Genomic DNA, 18,823 nt, shown 5'->3' with positions numbered 1-18,823 from the left:
TGTCAGGCGAAGGCGCATACGAAAGTTGTTCTCTCTAGAGTCGATCTTAAGGACAATCCCATCGTAGCCGGCCTTGCTATTCACTTTCAGTGCATAGTTGTCATCGTGGTCAGAAGATGTTATGCCATCTCCACCAAACAAGGACGGCTGTGTAGCTTCTTGACTTGAATGAACCAGCAGTTTGTGCACACTACTGGCAAATTTTTCAGTACTATGTTTTAGCTCGATCAGCCGAGACTCCTCTGCCATTTCTAGTTCGTTAGCACGGGCGACTTCAGCAGCCTCATTGTCTTCGGCAATTTGCTTCCATAGCTGTTCGCATTGCTGAAGTTCAGTGCCGAGGATTTCAGCCTGTGAGCTAGCGTGTTGCTGAACAAGGTACGGATTGAATTCCGTGGCATGGTGGTTCATGATGTACATCCAACGGCGGACAAAATCAGCATTTAGCATATCAACATACCCCTGAAGAACTGTAGGGTCACAGCACAAGTTATGATTCTCGCGATGAAGCTTCCACAGAATGAAGAGCTCACGAAATTGAGCCAGCTCACTGAAGAATGTAAGATCGGTTGACGAAATAATTTGCAGTGTTTTCGTCAATTCCGGTTTCGCATCAGGATTGCGCAAATGCAGCGCCGTGTTGGCGAGTGCCACCATAATTTTGACGAGCAAACAGACCGTATCGATATCATATCCTTCCAGTGAAGATTCCAAAAGAATGAAACAGGTATCGAGAGTTAGCATGTGGATTAACTCCCTGTCGGGTGCTGAGCTCTCTCTATGTGATGCCGTGAAAAACTTCGAAGAGTCTGTTATGCCAGATAATGGCAGCGATAGCGCCATATCCGGTAATACAGACCCAGACACTAGCGGAGATATCACCCCAGACCCTGACGGTGACACAGATCCACTAGATCGTTGTGGAGCTGTTGCTACTGGCAAGGAGGCAATCAGTTTGAGAAGTTCTAATACATTGCGGAACTTTTCCATAAGCTCCATATCGTTTGTATTACTGGCCTGAGCAAACATCACATGTTGAATCGTCGTCTGGAGGACCAAGAAGTTCGAACGTGATTGAGAAGCCACAAGGTGTGTATATATTGCCATTTCTTCATGTGTCACTCCTGGCCCGTACTCCGTATTTTGAATCAGATTTGCCATAAGGCCATCCCAGTTGACTCTGTTCAAATGGGGGAGCACAGCTTGCCAAAGCTCAAAAGCTTTACGTGTTAGAATGCTTTGCTGACCCGGCGAGAGAATCACTTCGCTTTCATTTAAAGCCTTGGCCATTTCGGTGGCTACCAGCAAACTTTGGGAAACCATTGCAGCGACTTGACTAAAATTCTCCCAAATGATTTCAGACTGCGGCATCGAGCGTTTCTGGCTGGTTTGACGCACAACTTGCTCGCAAATTATCGCTGTCAGACTGCAAAGGTCGGATGGCGTTCGGCAGTGGCAGAAATAAAACTCCAAGAAATGCATCCACCCATTCTTAACGTGGAGGATGCAGTATACTACAATGTCCACAGTCATTTGATTCGCAAGTTTACGAACGAGTTCGCACCAACGCTGAGGGAAAAAATTGATGACCATGTCGGTAATAGCGTTGGTGATAGCCTCAATTTCGGTCCTGTTTTGCAAAAGACTGAGCGCAAAATCGCAGCAAGACACATCCCTCGAGTCTGCAATTGTTTGTATCGCCTCAAGCTTGGCAAAGGCTGGAGTCGAGTCAACACTAAGAAGAGCACATGCTTCGTTCAGCGCTTCCGACTGCGTTAAGCTTCGTTCACGGGTCGTATCAGTTTCAGCACTGGTGTTTGCCGCTGCAGCCACAGACGCTGCAAGTGTCAGTGATCGTAACCGGCTCATCCAGGAAGGCCATGACCGAATAGCTTCTTTCACGCTGTCTCCTATAGTGGGTGAGGCCAGCTGAACTCTAATCTCTGAGAGCACGCGAGCTTGAACATCGAAATTTGCGTTATGGATCAGGCCCAACAAAACCAATGGAATAAAAGCCATCCGTGCAAAACTACCGATGCGGATGTCGGCGATATTCGAGCCCGCGGTAGACTTCGAGCTACTATGCGAAATACGTTTACGTCCAATGACAATATCCAGCAAAAGATCCGCGACATCAGCAGTGAGCGTGTGTGCCTGAAACGACGAATACAGCATAAGCATGTCACTTTTGTGCAACAATACTTTCTCAGATGTGTACAGCTCAAAAAGCCGAAGCGCAGCCAGACGGACATTGTACAGTGGAGACATCATAGGTTTCCACAGCAACCGTACCGTGCCCTTTGAGAGTTTGAATATGTTTGTAGTCAGCTGCAATTGGCGCGTTGGCAGAGCGACTCCAATTTTACGAGGCTCCATCGATCCTAAATTAAAGGTGAGGCACCGGAGAATTTCTTCCACATCCACATTGTCACCATTATAGGAACGCCTTGCTGAGCTTGCTTCGCACTGCCGAAATATATAGGCCACAAGCTGTCTCCACTGGTCAGTCGCGGGGGCCGGAAACGGAGGGAAAAGTAAGATATCAATCAGTTTGTGAAGAATCAACTCGCGTAATTGTTCCAGCTGATTTGCATCCATTTGGCCAGTCGTGATTGCCTCTTTATCTGTCGAAGCCCCCAGCACGTACACTTGTGAAATCAGCCGACAGAAAAAGTTCACGTTTACTTGGTCGTTTGCGTCCAAAGATCGAGAAAACTCGGACAATGATGCGGCACGTGGTACCACTAGTTTCCCGGTACTACTGGGAGGCGACCCCAAGTCGGATAAACAACCATTTTCATGTAAACTTGAATTTTGAAGGATCTGCAGATACTTTGGAAGAACTTCTCCTAGCAGTCTCACCTGTGTGTCAAACGGTGAGAGAAACCAGCTCGTGTTGAAGAAAAGCAGACGGTAGATATACTCCACAATCTCTTCGTCACTTTCCAAAAAGTCTGTCATGGCTTCTAAGATTGAAACCACCCCATCCAACAGAGGCACAGATAAATAACTTGGAGAAATGGACTGCAAGATAAATTCCACCACTTTCACACCGTGCAATCGAGCAAAGTGTGACCGACAAACTGTGCTATGACGTAGTCCCGCACCAACAAACGCCAAAAGGTCAGAAATTTCCCCCATCCCGAATTCATGCGCTGGGTGAAAGTCCGCCATCTCTGGAATTTGATCCAGTAGAAGCAAAAGAAAGCATGCACATCCGCCAACGGAATCTAGCGCATGAACAAAACTCTGCGTGACATACGCGCTTGTTCCTGGCCCCAATGAGCCATGGCAGTCATTTCCGCTGACGTCGTAGCAAACGCGCTTCTTCTGATCGCAACTCCGCGCGTCATAACAAAAACAAAACTTGGATTTATCCGTGAGGCCTGCATTTTCTGCCACAACCGAGTTCAAGTCATTTTTCCAATGCGTTAACCAATGCAATCTTTGAACTTCTGCTTCGGACAACGTCGCCCCGAAAAGCGTCGGGCTCCACAATTTTCCTTTCAGACCATCCACAAGAGGTTCAATTCCAATACTGTTTTGCCCACCCACCAGCATCAGCGGATCCGGGTACCCTAAATTCCCGTTAAACACACTCTTTCCGTCTACAAAAACCGTCAGTTTGTCCCTGAAGACCATCTTTTTCGCGTGCACGATGCATAAATGCACCCATTCTCTCTCCATCTTTTCAATATAGCACGCAAAGGGCACTTCAACCTTCTGAACAACTCCCTGCCCGGCAACCATCTTCACAACCAGCGTTTTCCCTTCCAACAAGGCCGACACCCCGTGTCCATTTTGACCCCGAAAGCTGTATAGCGGCACAACAGCTGCACTAGTATCTAGATGGATCCCAAAGCTGCAGCTATAGCCTCGTTTGGTGAGCAATTGGTGCTCCGACGGTACAATCAAACCCGCATGGGGCCCTCTCATCGTGAAGATCGCACGGGGCAGCGTATCCATCTCCACGAGCGATTTTTGCATCTGCAGCACCCATCGACGCGCTGGTGGTTGGCCGAGGCGTAGAAAGTCAAATAGAGCCACTACGTCGGTGGCGTTCATGGACTGCAGGCACAGATCTCGCACCATATCCACGAGAGTCTGCACAATCTCTTCGTCCACTTCATCTCGGCTGCTCAGCACCGTAAGAGCAGCTAACAACGCCTTCAGTACGACGTTTCCTCTCTTAGTGACGTGTTGAGCCTTGGTTGGGTTTGTGGGCGTCTCCAGAAAGGCCTGTGCGTCGTAGAAGTGGGCGGAGCAAGCCGCGAACAGGCGGCGAAGCACTTGGAGCGTCTCACGTCGCGCCTCCATCATCTCCGTCTGAGTCAGCACGTCCAGAAGCAGCAGCACCGGGTCCTTCAGACGTGACACTTGCTCCGAGTTGACCGCGATCGCCCACAGCGTCCGGCGCTGGTCCTCTTCGGCGTCTCGCAGCAGCGTCCGTAGCTTCTCCATGGCTCGAAGTCTGACGCTGTGTAAACTCGCACTTTATTGAAGCACCGTTTTGGAACGAAATTAGAAGAATACATACTGTACGCGGAACTTCAACTTGCACACTTGTGTAATGAGGTACTGTGCGCGCCGAAATTATAGCCGCACCAGACAAGCGGAGCTCTTGCGCCGGGAACTGAGAACTTCCTGCAAACTGAGTGCTCCGAGGCCGTCGTAAAGGAATAGAAAACTTATGCAGCAAGCGAAGTTGAAAAAGACCAAGATGGCTTGGAGCCAGGAAGCAAAATCTGGTTTCAGGTCGGGTCAGAAGTATAGCCGCACTTGGTATTATAATGCTCAGTGGAGTAATAAACAAAATTGAAGGGCTATTAAACGTAATAAATGAGACCTGTGGACAGCTTTGTGAAAGACCTTTTAGAATCCGTTCGGGGAAGCTGGAAACGATGCCACGAGGCAAGCAGCTAACCGAGGAGGAGTGCATGAAGATAAACACACACTTCAGAAGCGGGAAAAGCAACCGAGAGATCGGGAGGCTCATCGGGCGCGACGAGAAGGCTATAAGGAATTATTTGAAGCGCGGGAAGGCGTCGTCGGTGACGAAGAGGACAGGAAGAAGGCCGAAAATAGTTGGCCGGGAGGCCAGGTGCGTCATTCGACTGGCAATTGCCCGAAACCTGTTCGCCCAAGAGATCGCAGGACTGCTACCATCGAAACCAAGCAAGTCTACGGTACTCCGCGTACTGCGTAGCAGCCGCTACGTCACGTACGCGAAGAGAAAACTCACCCTTGCCATCAAGCCGCATCATAAGAAGGCTAGAGTCGCTTTTGCGGAGCGTTACGCCGGTAAAAGGGTCTTTTGGAGACGCGTGCTGTTCACGGATGAGAAGAAGTTCAACTTAGATGGCCCGGATGGGTTTAGATTCTACTGGCACGACTTGCGAGCAGAACCAAACTCATGTCGAAGCGGGTCAACGGTGGTGGAAGCGTCATGATTTGGGCGGGGGTGAGCTGGCATGGCAACACCGAGCTGCTCTTCCTGAAGGGGAAGCAGAACTCTGTCAAGTACACCGAGACGCTGACCTCCAGCATGCTTCCTTGCCTTCGAGAACTGGGGTCAAAATTGGGCAATTTGACCCCAATTTTCCAGCAGGATAACGCGTCCATACATGTCTCGAGGCTCACCAAGGGCTTCCTAGCCACCCATAACATCGAAACGCTGCCGTGGCCTGCCAAGAGCCCCGATCTGAACATCATAGAGAACATGTGGGGGCTCCTGGCTCGCCGGGTGTACGCCAACGGGCGCCAATTTGACAAGCCTGCCGACTTGATCAGACAGATCAAGTTGGAATGGTCTCGCATTGATCCTGCGTATGTTAAGAAGTTAGTGCGAAGCGTCCCGAAGCGTCTGGAAGCGACACGGCTGTTAAAAAGAGCCAAGACAGGTTACTAGAGCCGTTTGCATGTAGAGCCTCCAAGTGCGGCTATACTTCTGACCCGACCTGAAACCAGATTTTGCTTCCTGGCTCCAAGCCATCTTGGTCTTTTTCAACTTCGCTTGCTGCATAAGTTTTCTATTCCTTTACGACGGCCTCGGAGCACTCAGTTTGCAGGAAGTTCTCAGTTCCCGGCGCAAGAGCTCCGCTTGTCCGGTGCGGCTATAATTTCGGCGCGCACTGTCGAACAGCGGAGGGGCATGGTGGCAGCACATGGCGAAGCAGGACGTGGGCTAAAAGTCGATGGGTACATCGAGGGCGTGAGTGGTCACCGAGATCCAGATGCTACGAGAGTCGAGAGCCACACAAGTGAGATCTTTGGCACAGAGGGTCGCTTTGTGGGACGGTGGCGAGTCCACGAACAGGCGCGAAGAACGAGTGGATAGGAGGTCGAACCGCTGTGGTCAAGTGAGATGGCGCTCACTTCTGGATTTGAGTTGTACGAGTTCAGGTTCTTGTGTGAGTACAAGGCGATAGCGGGGACGTGACGGGGAATTCACGACCTCCGTGTTCGACTAGTAGGCGTGTACGTGAACGGGTTTGATATCGGAGACGTGACGGGGAATCCACGCCTTCCGTGTTCGAGTTCGGGTACGTGTACGTGTACGAGTACACATACGGAATAGGGCGAAGTATGAGTTGAGGTTGAGTTGAGTTGAATATATAGGGACGAGAGTTCCGGCTACTTTGCAGTGGCCCACAGTGTGTTGAAATTGTAACAAAGAGGACTACTGGAAGTCCACCGCGGCAAGCACAAAACAGTACGATTCCGTCGGCGGGCAGACGTGATTAAACCCGTTCAGAGATATGGACTCAGAGTTTCAGGTTGCATCTGGATAAACCGCAAGTGCATTGAATCAACTTGTGCGTGCGAGGGGCTTGTTTGGGGTCGGGCGCGGAATGCAAAGTGCTGCCCTCCCTGCAGTTCGGAGAGGATGGAGCCACAGCCTCTCCTACGTCTGCACTGGATATTCTGCATACCAATTAAAGGTACTACCTGATTCCTATCCCTATTGGGTATCTAATCTGATACATGCATCCTCGGACACAAGCCGTCGTGTGTCAATGGGCGCGTGTTGGCCTTGTGAAGAACGAGATCATGACTTTGGAGTTCAAACACCAGACTGACACCTGTTTGACGCTAACCAGCACCAACGTTTGTTGTTGGAGGCAATGCATCCTCAAACCCAGACAAGCTGTAGATGTGGAGAATGAGATCCTGGGGCATTCCCAAGCTACCCGCAGTGGGCTCAACGTCAAAGTCGACCCCAATATTGCCACGACCAGCAAACTCAGCGACGAGTTGCCGTGAACATCTACTCCCGATAACAAGAGATGCTCGGAAAAATGATGTAAGGCATTCGCAAGTGAAGACAGCACTCCCGAGTTGAGCATACAACATTGATTTATTAATCTACCGCGTTTGCGCTACGGTGTGTACCCAGTGCCAACTCCTCATCGACAACGAAGTACGCGACGTTTGCTTAGTAGCTGGTCGCGTTGAAGTGGTCGGGCCGCCATGACCTTGGCCCAGGCCGAAGAGAACACAGCCTTGAAGACGTTCTCCTCCGAGGCGAACAGCTGCACCGCCTCCTTCAGCTCGGGAGCCGCCAGCAGCGCCAGGTCCGTGTCCAGCATGAACACGTTCTTGCCCTCCGCCTGGTACTCCGCCGCAGACACCTCCGTCCACGTCTCGTTCAGGAGCACCTGGAAGTACTCGTTTGAGAGCGTGAGCGAGTTGTTGCTGTACGAGCCGCTATAGCCCAGCGCCTTCTGCTGCTCCACGCTGCGCGGACGGCCAGCCAGGGCCACTGCCTCGTACGGCGACACACCCAGGATCCTGATGTTGTCGCGCACGGCGATCAGCGTCGTGTTGTAGTACTCGCGCGGCGCCAAAATCTCGTCGCCGTTGCCGTTCTCAGCGTCCGTGCGGCCGCCCAGGAAGTCGATGGTCACGTTGCCGGCGTCCTCCAGAGCCACCTGGCCCGCCAGCACGATCAGGTCGGCCGTCGACAGCGTCGGGTACGACTCCTTCACGGGCTCCAGCGCGGAGATGATCTTGTCCACGCCAGCGTTCACCGGCCAGTCCTTCTGCGGCGAGAAGCGGATCTTGGCGCCGTTGCAGCCGCCCGCGTAGTCCGTGATGCGGAACGTCGACGCGCACTGCCACGCGGCGTGCACGAACAGAGCGCCGTTGTACGGCGTGCCGTCGCTGCTCGAGTCGCTCGTGAGACCGTCCACCGACTTGGTCAGCAGCGAGCGGATGTCCGAGCGCACGGCGTCAAAGTCCGGCAGGCTACCAGGCGTCGCCGGCAGCGGGTTCTGGAACGGCTGAGCAGGAGGCACATCGTTGCCGCGGCAGCGAGCCACGGGGCCCAGATCGCGCGACATCAGCTTGTACCACGCGTGCGAGAACTCCTCGTTCAGAGCGGTCAGGTTGGACGCGAACTCGAGCGAGATGTTGTGGTAGCTCGCGTCGTGCAGCAGCGCGATATCGGCCGTCAGCATGCGCACGGGCGGCGTCGTGTCCGGCACGGGGCGCCACTGCACGTGGCCACCCGGGCCGTCGAACTTCTCCCATTCCAGGCCGGTGAGGCCCTTGAAGTAGCCGTTGCCCCACTGCGTGGGCGTGAACGACCACGCGCCCTCGAAGCCGCTCGTGAAGGTGTTGTTGCCCTTGCCCTTCATGGCGCCCTCGCCGCAGGTGCCCGGCCACGGGCTCAATGGGTCCTGCGTCGGATCGGGGCCGGGGCCCGTCGGGCACGCGCCGTGCGTCTTACCGAAGGCGTGGCCGCCGCCGATGAGCGCCACCGTCTCGCGGTCGTTCATGCCCATGCGCTCGAATGTGTCGCGCACGTCGTGCACCGACAGCGCAGGGTCGGGCACGCCCATCGGGCCCTCCGGGTTCACGTAGATGAGGCCCATGGTGGTGGGCCCCAGCGGCTCCTTGCACTGGCCATCCACGGCGCACGGCGCCACGCTCTCCTGCTCGGGCGTCGGTCCCAGCTGCAGGCTGCTCGTCCCGTCGGCGTCGTCGCGGCGGCCACCGCAGAAGCCCAGCACGGGGCCACCCATGCTCTCGATGGCCACGTCACCCGACAGCACGATGAGGTCGCCCCACGACAGCGCGTCGCCGTACTTGAGCTTGATGGGCTCCAGCAGGTCCAGCGCCTTGTCCAGGTTGGTGTTGTCGGCCCAGCTGCGCTCCGGGTTGAAGCGGATGCGACCGCCGTCACAGCCACCGCGGCCGTCGGCGCGGCGGTACGACCCGTTGCAGTGCCACGCCAGGCGGATGAAGAGGCCGCCGTAGTGGCCGAAGTCGGCGGGCCAGAAGTCCTGCGAGTCCGTCATCAAGTGCAGCAGGTCCTCCTTCACGAGCGCGTAGTCGATCACATCGCAGCTCTGCGCGGCGTAGAGCTCGCTCGAGATCTGGCGGTCCTGCTGGTGCACGGCGGCGACCGAGTCGTAGCCGAACGGACAGCTGCCGGCGTTGGCGCCGCTGGACAGGCCGGCGAGCGCGGCGACGAAGGCGACGAGGCGGACGTTCATCGTTGGAAAGACGTGCGGCCTCCGAGGTGAAACGAATTGTGAGTGGAGGTGCGGTCGATTGAAGCTTGTTGGCACCTCAAAGGCGGTGCAACCATCCGGGTAGTGCAAGGTGTGTCATCAGCATGCAGACTAAAGTGATGAGTCACATGCAGGCCAGGCGAACGGGGAAATCCAGAGCGAAGATAAGACATGGACCCACGGAACGAAGGACGACTCCGACGCCAACTTTTAATTTGGCGAGTGTCGCTGATTACAAGCGCGCGATTCCCACAACCGCGTGCTCCATGATAGGAGGATGATGACTCTGTGAAAAATGTACAGATGACCACTGCGCTACAGACTGCAGCCTTTTGCCAGCCTGCCTTATAGTAAGTTCACCGTTCATCCTTTCACTAGCCGTTCGTACAGCAAACGGCGCGCGTGTCGTGCTCCTGGCACTGGCAGCCTTCACTCAAGGAACTGTAGTCAGGGTAGCCTGCAATCAAGGGGGGGGGGGGAGGGGTCGCCTGTGGTCATTCCAGCGAGCAATTGCGCTTTATCAAGTGCCACCATAGATGGCCAAAAGTATCCGCTGCGCTTGACGGAACGCGGTGCAGATAATCTGCGTGAGTGGATTGATTCCCTGTACGGAATCGAGATTCCGTACTCTGCGTTCCGATGCTGTACCCGTCGGAATCACGCCACAACTACATGTAGACCCCGGAACGGTCGTCGCCCCACGATGCACCAACTTGTTGGACTCTATTGTATTGCGCTAAATACTTCGGGAACCTTGGGCGTCCGCGCCTGGTGGTTTTCTTTGTATCATACCGATGTGAACCCAGCCGCAGTCCGGGCGCTGATGGCGTTCGAGTCACCGTTACACCAGCAATATACGCCGGGGCATTGCAAGTATAATATAGCTTGGTTGTACGGTTCCTATCGAGGGAAAGCAACGGCGAGAGGAAGAGCAATGCGCCAAGGGGATCGGGAATCCTGTGGCTATTGAAACCCTACACTGCAGGCTACCTACCATGGTACAGTACTCGTCGAGCGCTTGTGCAACCGCATGAAGATCGGTTGCTCTCCATGCCATCGACGCACCTGAGGCTATGCGGATAGTCAATCGAACGAACTCTTGTTTCATCCCGGTGCGATTGCAATATGTTGTGTGTGGCTTGGACCACCTAGGCACTGTCTTCGTCGCTGAGCTAATGCTTCATAGCAAAACCTTGTTGGTGTATCCAGCGATTCTCCGCACAATTCCGTGGGTCCATGTCGTATCCTAGGATTCGCTTTTTTTCACCTACATGTAGTTCGTATCCTCGATTCCCATCCTGAAATGTTTTCCAGCACTCGCGCTTCAATGCCCCCATCGAAAGCCGTTGTCCGACCACTGAGTTTCGTTGATGTAGTCTGTCCTACCAATTGGGCCCCGCATCGGTCCGGAGCTCCCGACTGACGCCGATCTGCATGTACTAAAAGACGGCGTGCAGTGACTTCTCGTTGCTGTCCTCATCACCAAGCATTCACAATTCGTTTCACCTCGGAGGCCGCACGTCTTTCCAACGATGAACGTCCGCCTCGTCGCCTTCGTCGCCGCGCTCGCCGGCCTGTCCAGCGGCGCCAACGCCGGCAGCTGTCCGTTCGGCTACGACTCGGTCGCCGCCGTGCACCAGCAGGACCGCCAGATCTCGAGCGAGCTCTACGCCGCGCAGAGCTGCGATGTGATCGACTACGCGCTCGTGAAGGAGGACCTGCTGCACTTGATGACGGACTCGCAGGACTTCTGGCCCGCCGACTTCGGCCACTACGGCGGCCTCTTCATCCGCCTGGCGTGGCACTGCAACGGGTCGTACCGCCGCGCCGACGGCCGCGGTGGCTGTGACGGCGGTCGCATCCGCTTCAACCCGGAGCGCAGCTGGGCCGACAACACCAACCTGGACAAGGCGCTGGACCTGCTGGAGCCCATCAAGCTCAAGTACGGCGACGCGCTGTCGTGGGGCGACCTCATCGTGCTGTCGGGTGACGTGGCCATCGAGAGCATGGGTGGCCCCGTGCTGGGCTTCTGCGGTGGCCGCCGCGACGACGCCGACGGGACGAGCAGCCTGCAGCTGGGACCGACGCCCGAGCAGGAGAGCGTGGCGCCGTGCGCCGTGGATGGCCAGTGCAAGGAGCCGCTGGGGCCCACCACCATGGGCCTCATCTACGTGAACCCGGAGGGCCCGATGGGCGTGCCCGACCCTGCGCTGTCGGTGCACGACGTGCGCGACACATTCGAGCGCATGGGCATGAACGACCGCGAGACGGTGGCGCTCATCGGCGGCGGCCACGCCTTCGGTAAGACGCACGGCGCGTGCCCGACGGGCCCCGGCCCCGATCCGACGCAGGACCCATTGAGCCCGTGGCCGGGCACCTGCGGCGAGGGCGCCATGAAGGGCAAGGGCAACAACACCTTCACGAGCGGCTTCGAGGGCGCGTGGTCGTTCACGCCCACGCAGTGGGGCAACGGCTACTTCAAGGGCCTCACCGGCCTGGAATGGGAGAAGTTCGACGGCCCGGGTGGCCACGTGCAGTGGCGCCCCGTGCCGGACACGACGCCGCCCGTGCGCATGCTGACGGCCGATATCGCGCTGCTGCACGACGCGAGCTACCACAACATCTCGCTCGAGTTCGCGTCCAACCTGACCGCTCTGAACGAGGAGTTCTCGCACGCGTGGTACAAGCTGATGTCGCGCGATCTGGGCCCCGTGGCTCGCTGCCGCGGCAACGATGTGCCTCCTGCTCAGCCGTTCCAGAACCCGCTGCCGGCGACGCCTGGTAGCCTGCCGGACTTTGACGCCGTGCGCTCGGACATCCGCTCGCTGCTGACCAAGTCGGTGGACGGTCTCACGAGCGACTCGAGCAGCGACGGCACGCCGTACAACGGCGCTCTGTTCGTGCACGCCGCGTGGCAGTGCGCGTCGACGTTCCGCATCACGGACTACGCGGGCGGCTGCAACGGCGCCAAGATCCGCTTCTCGCCGCAGAAGGACTGGCCGGTGAACGCTGGCGTGGACAAGATCATCTCCGCGCTGGAGCCCGTGAAGGAGTCGTACCCGACGCTGTCGACGGCCGACCTGATCGTGCTGGCGGGCCAGGTGGCTCTGGAGGACGCCGGCAACGTGACCATCGACTTCCTGGGCGGCCGCACGGACGCTGAGAACGGCAACGGCGACGAGATTTTGGCGCCGCGCGAGTACTACAACACGACGCTGATCGCCGTGCGCGACAACATCAGGATCCTGGGTGTGTCGCCGTACGAGGCAGTGGCCCTGGCTGGCCGTCCGCGCAGCGTGGAGCAGCAGAAGGCGCTGGGCTATAGCGGCTCGTACAGCAACAACTCGCTCACGCTCTCAAACGAGTACTTCCAGGTGCTCCTGAACGAGACGTGGACGGAGGTGTCTGCGGCGGAGTACCAGGCGGAGGGCAAGAACGTGTTCATGCTGGACACGGACCTGGCGCTGCTGGCGGCTCCCGAGCTGAAGGAGGCGGTGCAGCTGTTCGCCTCGGAGGAGAACGTCTTCAAGGCTGTGTTCTCTTCGGCCTGGGCCAAGGTCATGGCGGCCGACCACTTCAACGCGACCAGCTACTAAGCAAACGTCGCGTACTTCGTTGTCGATGAGGAGTTGGCACTGGGTACACACCGTAGCGCAAACGCGGTAGATTAATAAATCAATGTTGTATGCTCAACTCGGGAGTGCTGTCTTCACTTGCGAATGCCTTACATCATTTTTCCGAGCATCTCTTGTTATCGGGAGTAGATGTTCACGGCAACTCGTCGCTGAGTTTGCTGGTCGTGGCAATATTGGGGTCGACTTTGACGTTGAGCCCACTGCGGGTAGCTTGGGAATGCCCCAGGATCTCATTCTCCACATCTACAGCTTGTCTGGGTTTGAGGATGAATTGCCTCCAACAACAAACGTTGGTGCTGGTTAGCGCCAAACTTTTGGGACCCGGCGCCCATAACACGAGTCCATGGCATTTAGGAAATATCACCTTGGGGCCAGAGTCTTGCACAAGGAAATGAATGTGCTCGAATATACTACCCGCAGCGCTCAAGCCGGCTATACCGCGCAAAATTGCAAAGTTGGACACTCGTGTCTTCGAATGACACGCCCGAGTAGTGCAAGTGAACGAGCATTCAGCGGCCCTTGGTTTCAAACTACGCAAGGTCGAGTCGTAGAGCTGGTCGCGGAGATAAGATAGCAATACACTAACTGGTAGCCTGGAACGATCGCTGGATGCCGCGAGCCGCGTAATCGCCTCGGTTTACTGCAAGTGGGATATGGCACGACTAGCAAAAGGATGCTTCGATCTCCACCACCGGCATCTGCCGGTGGTGGATCCTGCATGCTACCTCATGAAAAGCTGGCTTTGGCGTGCGCAGGCTGAGGCAATATAATGTTGAAAGGTTGAGCGATTGCGTTTTTTTCTTTTACTGCTGTCCGCATAATCTACTGCTTCGACAAGTACGCGGCGATCTTGGGCTCCGCCTTGACGTTGTTCAGCAGCGCGGCGAGCTTGGAGAACGAGTCGACCGTGAAGTCTGGGAAGGCCCACTTCATCTTGTTGTCCACGAAGTCGAGGAACTGCAGGTCAGCGAACGAGAGCTTGTCACCGAGGATGAACTTGCCGGCCACGAGCTTCTCGAGCGCGGCAAGGAGCTTGGGCACGGCCTCCTCGATGAACACCTTCTTCTTCTGGGCCTTCTCGGCCTCGTCCTGGGTCTTGAACATGAAGTCAATGAAGGGGCCCTCCAGGTCGACGAGCGAGCATGAGAACATGTCGGCCTTCAGAGCTTCCACGGGGTCGCTCGGGTACAGGCCCGAAAGTTTGGCAGCGTAGCAAGCGATGGCCATACTCTGGCTGTACGTGGTGCCGTCCACCCCCAGCACGGGCACTTGCCCGAAAGGAAGCGCCGGCTTGAGTGCCGCAAAGTCAGCGTGGGCCACGCGCTCGTCCGTGAACGCCACGCCGCCGTAGTGGAAGAGCATGCGCGTGAGCTCAGCGCGTCCCTTGCCGTCGAAGTAGGTGAGCTTGAGCTGGGGCTGGGACATCGTGGTGGTTCGGGTCTTGAGTGGAGCGGAGTGAATTCGGGAATGAGATCAAATGGAGAGGCGCAGCCCAATGATGGCTCCACCACGTGGAGCTCACACGCAGGATGATGAATCTGCGCCGAAGTCGTTGCAAGATTGCGTAAGAATCAACTGCCGCGATTTGCGCCGTCCCATAACGGACCAACGGCTAACGTACAGGACCTGTAACAGGCAGCCTACAAAATTTGTAGATTGCAATGGATTGGTCTTCAACATCTAGGCTTACGTGACTCTCTCCTCTCGTTTGTTTTACTTCTGGTGTTTGGCCAAGTAGGCGGCCACGTTGGTGTTGGTTTCCACCTTGGCCACTAGACCCGTCAGCTTCGGATACTTGTCCAGCGAGAACCCGGCAAAGTTGCCGAGTCCGTTCTTCACCAGGTCGAAGAGCTGTAGGTCTGCGTACGTCATCGTGCCGCCCAGGAAGAAGGGGCCTGGCTGCACGAACCCCTCGAGCAGGTTCAGGGTCTTCGGCACGCTCTCTTCCAGCAACTTCTGGGTCTTCTCAGCCTTGGTGGCCTCGTCCGGCGCACGGTATGTGATCTCCGAGACGAGCGTCTTGACGTCGATGAGCGACTCGGACACCATGTCAATGCGCAGACACTGGGCCGGGTCCTGCGGGTACAGGCCCGAGAGCTTGGCAGCGTAGCGGGCGATGGCCATACTCTGGCTGTACGTCGTACCGTCCACCTCCAGCACGGGCACTTGGCCCAGAGGTAACGAGGGCTTGAGTGCAAGGAAGGCCTCACGGTCCAGACGCTCGTCCTCGAACGAGACGTTGCCGGCGGACAGAATGAGGCGCGAGAGCTCAGCGCGGCCGGCGCCGGCGAAGTACGTGATCTTGAGCTGCGAGGGCGCCATGTACACTGTCGGCTGCGGGGCCAGGTAGTTGTGGTAGAGCGCTACCAGCACGGCGGTCACGGCCACGAGGCCGAACTGGTTCATCCTTCCTGTCTTTTTGGCAAATGCAGATCTTTTCGCGAAAAAGGACAAATACGCAATCATAAGTATTTGTACGGGACAGTTGATCTTGAGTCCCATAAATTGGAAAGTGAAAGATCACGACTTGTACGTGTTGTATACTAAGTTGGTCAAGGCATACGAACTGGAGCTGCAGTAGGTGGAGGTTTGCCTCCCTCCAGCAGTAAGACACTCCTATTGTTGGGCTTGGTTGACGTCTTGGACTAAAGTTGCACTGCGACGGTATCCGTCAGAAATGATGTGATTGCGATCTGCAACGGCGGGATCGCGAGCCTTTGTCTGACTTCCAGTCGTTCCCGTCGGCAACGACTGCCAGCTCCGCCTTCCTGCATCGTTTCTTTTTTGACGACCTCGAGAAACAATGACCCCACCTATTTGCCCGCGGTGAGCTCTTACGCCTCGTGGTCACGTACGGCAAGGTGCCGTTTGCGCGTCACTTTTGCGGATTGGGTGTGCGTTGAAGCCCATGACTCCGCTAGGTAAGATGCTGCCCCTGGACGCCAGGGTACCTACTGCCAAATTACGCCCATCGTCTGGTACGCCGCTAAGCTGGGCAGTCTCTACCCAGAGGACTCGATTGAGTGCCTGCGCGTGGAGATGATCTCCGAGATGCAGTGCGAGCTGTTCGAGGACTACATTTGCATTTGCTTCCACGAGAAGGGCGAGTCTAAGAAGTTTGAAAAGACCGCGAGCCTCCTGATGGGGTCGCTTCCTCAGAAGTTTGGCAAGACCACGCCAATGATCAAGGTGGTGACTACTTCATGGGCAGCAACCTGATGTCCGATGAAATGCAGCTTTTCGATCTGATCTAGAACTCTCTGCGCAAGTTCATTCCCGGTTCCTCCGCCGCCCCGTACCCGGAGCTCAGGCCATTTCGAACCGCGTGAAGACGAACCCGGAGATTGCCGCTTATCTGCAGAAGTACTCTGCGTAAGTCTGTCCGGCGGTGCGGATTGGTCGCTTGAGTGTGTGTTGGAGTTCCATCAGGGAATTACTAAGAAGGAGTACACGTATTCTACTGTTATATTTTAGCCATGAACATGTATTTATCACATTGCTGAGACTGACTAAAATAAAGCACTATCGACACGCACATAGTATGATATTACATCCATCCTACAAAGATACTGAACACCTTCAAGTACACAAATCACTGCAACGCACAAGTGCGACCCATCAAACGAGCGCACACGTCCTCAACTGTTTGCTGCAGTTCAGATAAATAATGGACTGCCTCCAATACACTTTCAGAAAGCTCCATCGTGCAACTTGAACCAAATCGCACTGCAGTTTCTGGAATGTCTTCGCCCTGAAAACAATTTTCCTCGTCGAGCAAGTTGATGTCGATGGAATTTGTTTCTTCATACATTTGCACCAGGTCCTTCAGTGCGCGCAGCTTACACTTGATGAATCGAACCTGGTGTTACATCGGGCAGAACACGTAAGTGCTATTCACAAGAGCAGAGCAGGCCTCAAGTCACACGCACCTGGAGCAGCATTTGATCGTGCGTGTCGTGATCTACACATGTTAAGCATGTTGCATCTCGGAACACAACTTTTTTGTTTCGGGTAGCGAGCTGCTCGCGAAAGATATCATTTTCTGCTGTGACCGTGGCGAGACGTTTCAGAGCGTTCTCATACTTGGCTCGTTCCAAGCTGATAGTACGCTGGAGCCGTTCAATCTGAGCAAGCGAGCATAGTCAATACCTCATGAGAAGCAGATAATAGCGTACATGCACATTTGCACTCTACCTCTTGTTGGTCATCTTCGAGACAATGTTCTTGGGAATGCGCTGTTCGCTGACCCGCAAGCTTCAAGTCGGTTTTCATGTTTTCAATTGTTAGTTGTTGCTCGCAAATTTGAGCCCGTGCTTGCTGTAGGTTTTCGTTTTTCCTATCAACAATTTCTTTTTTTTTTTCAAACGCAGACGATATCGTGTCAAGAGATACACTATGAGAGAAACCAATTGTGCCTACCATCCCACTTCGCAGACTCCACAATCAAATCTTCAAGTTGTTTGATCAGGTCTTTCTGCTCGGTTTCTTGCTTCTGGCTCTGATCAGGGACAGATTGAATACATTAAAACCAACTGATACAGAGAGTACGACAAAACCTTACCAGAGAGCGTTCTTCCACCAGATCTTTCACCAGTTGGGTTTTCTCTTTCTCCAACGCATCGCACCTTGCCTCGATATCCACCAGCATCTGGCTTAACCCGCTATCCTTCACGGCCTGAAGTTGTTGCTTCATATGTTTGCACACCTTCATCAGTTTTGCTTTGGCGTGCTTTTGGTCGCGTAGGCACTCGCTCAGCATTTCATTCTTGAGTTTCTCCTGCTGGTTCTCTTCGTACAGCTCAGCAATCTGCACAAACACCAAGTACCAGTCACGATCAACTTCCCAATAGCACCGCAGCGAACTGTACGCAATTCACCTGCCGCTCGTATTCATGGATGCGAGCGTCAACGTCTTGCCTCTCGTGGGCCATGCCACTTATCACAGAGTGCGAGAGCGGCTACAGAGATGTCCAAGACAATGGTCAACCCACCGTCACATTCAACAAAACAACACACAGCAGCAGTCTACCAAAGCGTTCGCAGCGCAGTCGGACTGGTTATTCTCCAGCGAACGCAGACTGCGCATGGTCTCGTGCATCAGCAACGGGAAGCGCAACTGCTCTTGGTCCTGCAGAGCGTGGATCTCTGCCTCCTTCTCCTGCAGTTTCCGCTCCAACCTGGCGCACCGTCGCTTGAGTCGACGCATTTGATCCTGCGCCTGGCCTGCGTCCTTCTGCTCTTCGTGGGCTTCATTGCTGTTTCGCTGCTGATATCTCTGCGTCTCCAGGTCGAAGTTCTGCTTGATGTGGCCAATGAGAAGGTCCTTGGACGTCAGCGGAGGTGGTTCGCTCTGTGCAGCGTCGCCGCTCGCGTCTCTCAAGCGATTCATCGCGACTCTGATTTCGGGCTTAAATTCCGAGCCAAAAATAAAAGCAAGAAAATATGCCCAATTGATTTTTGATCACATAAAAACTAACCCTTTCGTGAACAACGTACTTCGAAGTACAAATTTGCAGTATTCTGCTGCACCTGAAAAAAACGTGAATTTGTGTTCTTCAAGAAATTCGATTGGCGATGGAGGGATCACAACAAACGAGCTTGGAGAACTGAAGCGCAAAGCATAGAGGATTCGAGAGAACACAGTGTGCGCAAGATTCCGTGCGGCGTGCC

General features: G+C 55.1%; 7 protein-coding genes across 7 annotated transcripts; 2 read left to right on the top strand and 5 right to left on the bottom strand.

Moving 5' to 3' along the window:
• Window positions 1-1,898: 1,898 nt before the first annotated feature.
• On the bottom strand, window positions 1,899-4,461 carry KRP23_7412 (uncharacterized protein; the record flags this gene model as incomplete). Its single annotated transcript, XM_067892723.1, has 3 exons — window positions 1,899-1,910; window positions 2,863-2,966; window positions 3,951-4,461. The coding sequence occupies 3 exons, from the start codon at window positions 4,459-4,461 to the stop codon at window positions 1,899-1,901; spliced, it is 627 nt and encodes a 208-aa protein (XP_067744576.1).
• A 2,945-nt stretch (window positions 4,462-7,406) lies between these two features.
• KRP23_7411 (Catalase-peroxidase 2) lies at window positions 7,407-9,500 on the bottom strand (the record flags this gene model as incomplete). Its single annotated transcript, XM_067892722.1, has 1 exon — window positions 7,407-9,500. One exon carries the CDS (start codon window positions 9,498-9,500, stop codon window positions 7,407-7,409), a length of 2,094 nt encoding a protein of 697 aa, XP_067744575.1.
• Window positions 9,501-11,050: 1,550 nt separating this feature from the next.
• On the top strand, window positions 11,051-13,114 carry KRP23_7410 (Catalase-peroxidase 2; the record flags this gene model as incomplete). The annotated part of the gene is made up of 1 exon (XM_067892721.1): window positions 11,051-13,114. One exon carries the CDS (start codon window positions 11,051-11,053, stop codon window positions 13,112-13,114), a length of 2,064 nt encoding a protein of 687 aa, XP_067744574.1.
• An 861-nt stretch (window positions 13,115-13,975) lies between these two features.
• KRP23_7409 (Hematopoietic prostaglandin D synthase) lies at window positions 13,976-14,578 on the bottom strand (the record flags this gene model as incomplete). The annotated part of the gene is made up of 1 exon (XM_067892720.1): window positions 13,976-14,578. One exon carries the CDS (start codon window positions 14,576-14,578, stop codon window positions 13,976-13,978), a length of 603 nt encoding a protein of 200 aa, XP_067744573.1.
• A 288-nt stretch (window positions 14,579-14,866) lies between these two features.
• On the bottom strand, window positions 14,867-15,559 carry KRP23_7408 (Hematopoietic prostaglandin D synthase; the record flags this gene model as incomplete). Its single annotated transcript, XM_067892719.1, has 1 exon — window positions 14,867-15,559. One exon carries the CDS (start codon window positions 15,557-15,559, stop codon window positions 14,867-14,869), a length of 693 nt encoding a protein of 230 aa, XP_067744572.1.
• Window positions 15,560-16,061: 502 nt separating this feature from the next.
• On the top strand, window positions 16,062-16,372 carry KRP23_7407 (uncharacterized protein; the record flags this gene model as incomplete). The annotated part of the gene is made up of 2 exons (XM_067892718.1): window positions 16,062-16,074; window positions 16,164-16,372. The coding sequence occupies 2 exons, from the start codon at window positions 16,062-16,064 to the stop codon at window positions 16,370-16,372; spliced, it is 222 nt and encodes a 73-aa protein (XP_067744571.1).
• Window positions 16,373-16,745: 373 nt separating this feature from the next.
• KRP23_7406 (uncharacterized protein) lies at window positions 16,746-18,542 on the bottom strand (the record flags this gene model as incomplete). The annotated part of the gene is made up of 7 exons (XM_067892717.1): window positions 16,746-17,012; window positions 17,083-17,277; window positions 17,348-17,502; window positions 17,573-17,651; window positions 17,715-17,960; window positions 18,031-18,111; window positions 18,183-18,542. 7 exons carry the CDS (start codon window positions 18,540-18,542, stop codon window positions 16,746-16,748), a joined length of 1,383 nt encoding a protein of 460 aa, XP_067744570.1.
• Window positions 18,543-18,823: the final 281 nt, after the last annotated feature.

This window comes from Phytophthora ramorum (assembly GCF_020800215.1).
Source record: "Phytophthora ramorum isolate Pr-102 chromosome Unknown Phyram_PR-102_s0006, whole genome shotgun sequence".
Classification (NCBI taxonomy): domain Eukaryota; phylum Oomycota; class Peronosporomycetes; order Peronosporales; family Peronosporaceae; genus Phytophthora; species Phytophthora ramorum.
The sequence above is the reverse complement of the archived record's forward strand: the minus strand, read 5'-3'. Positions and strand labels throughout refer to the sequence as shown.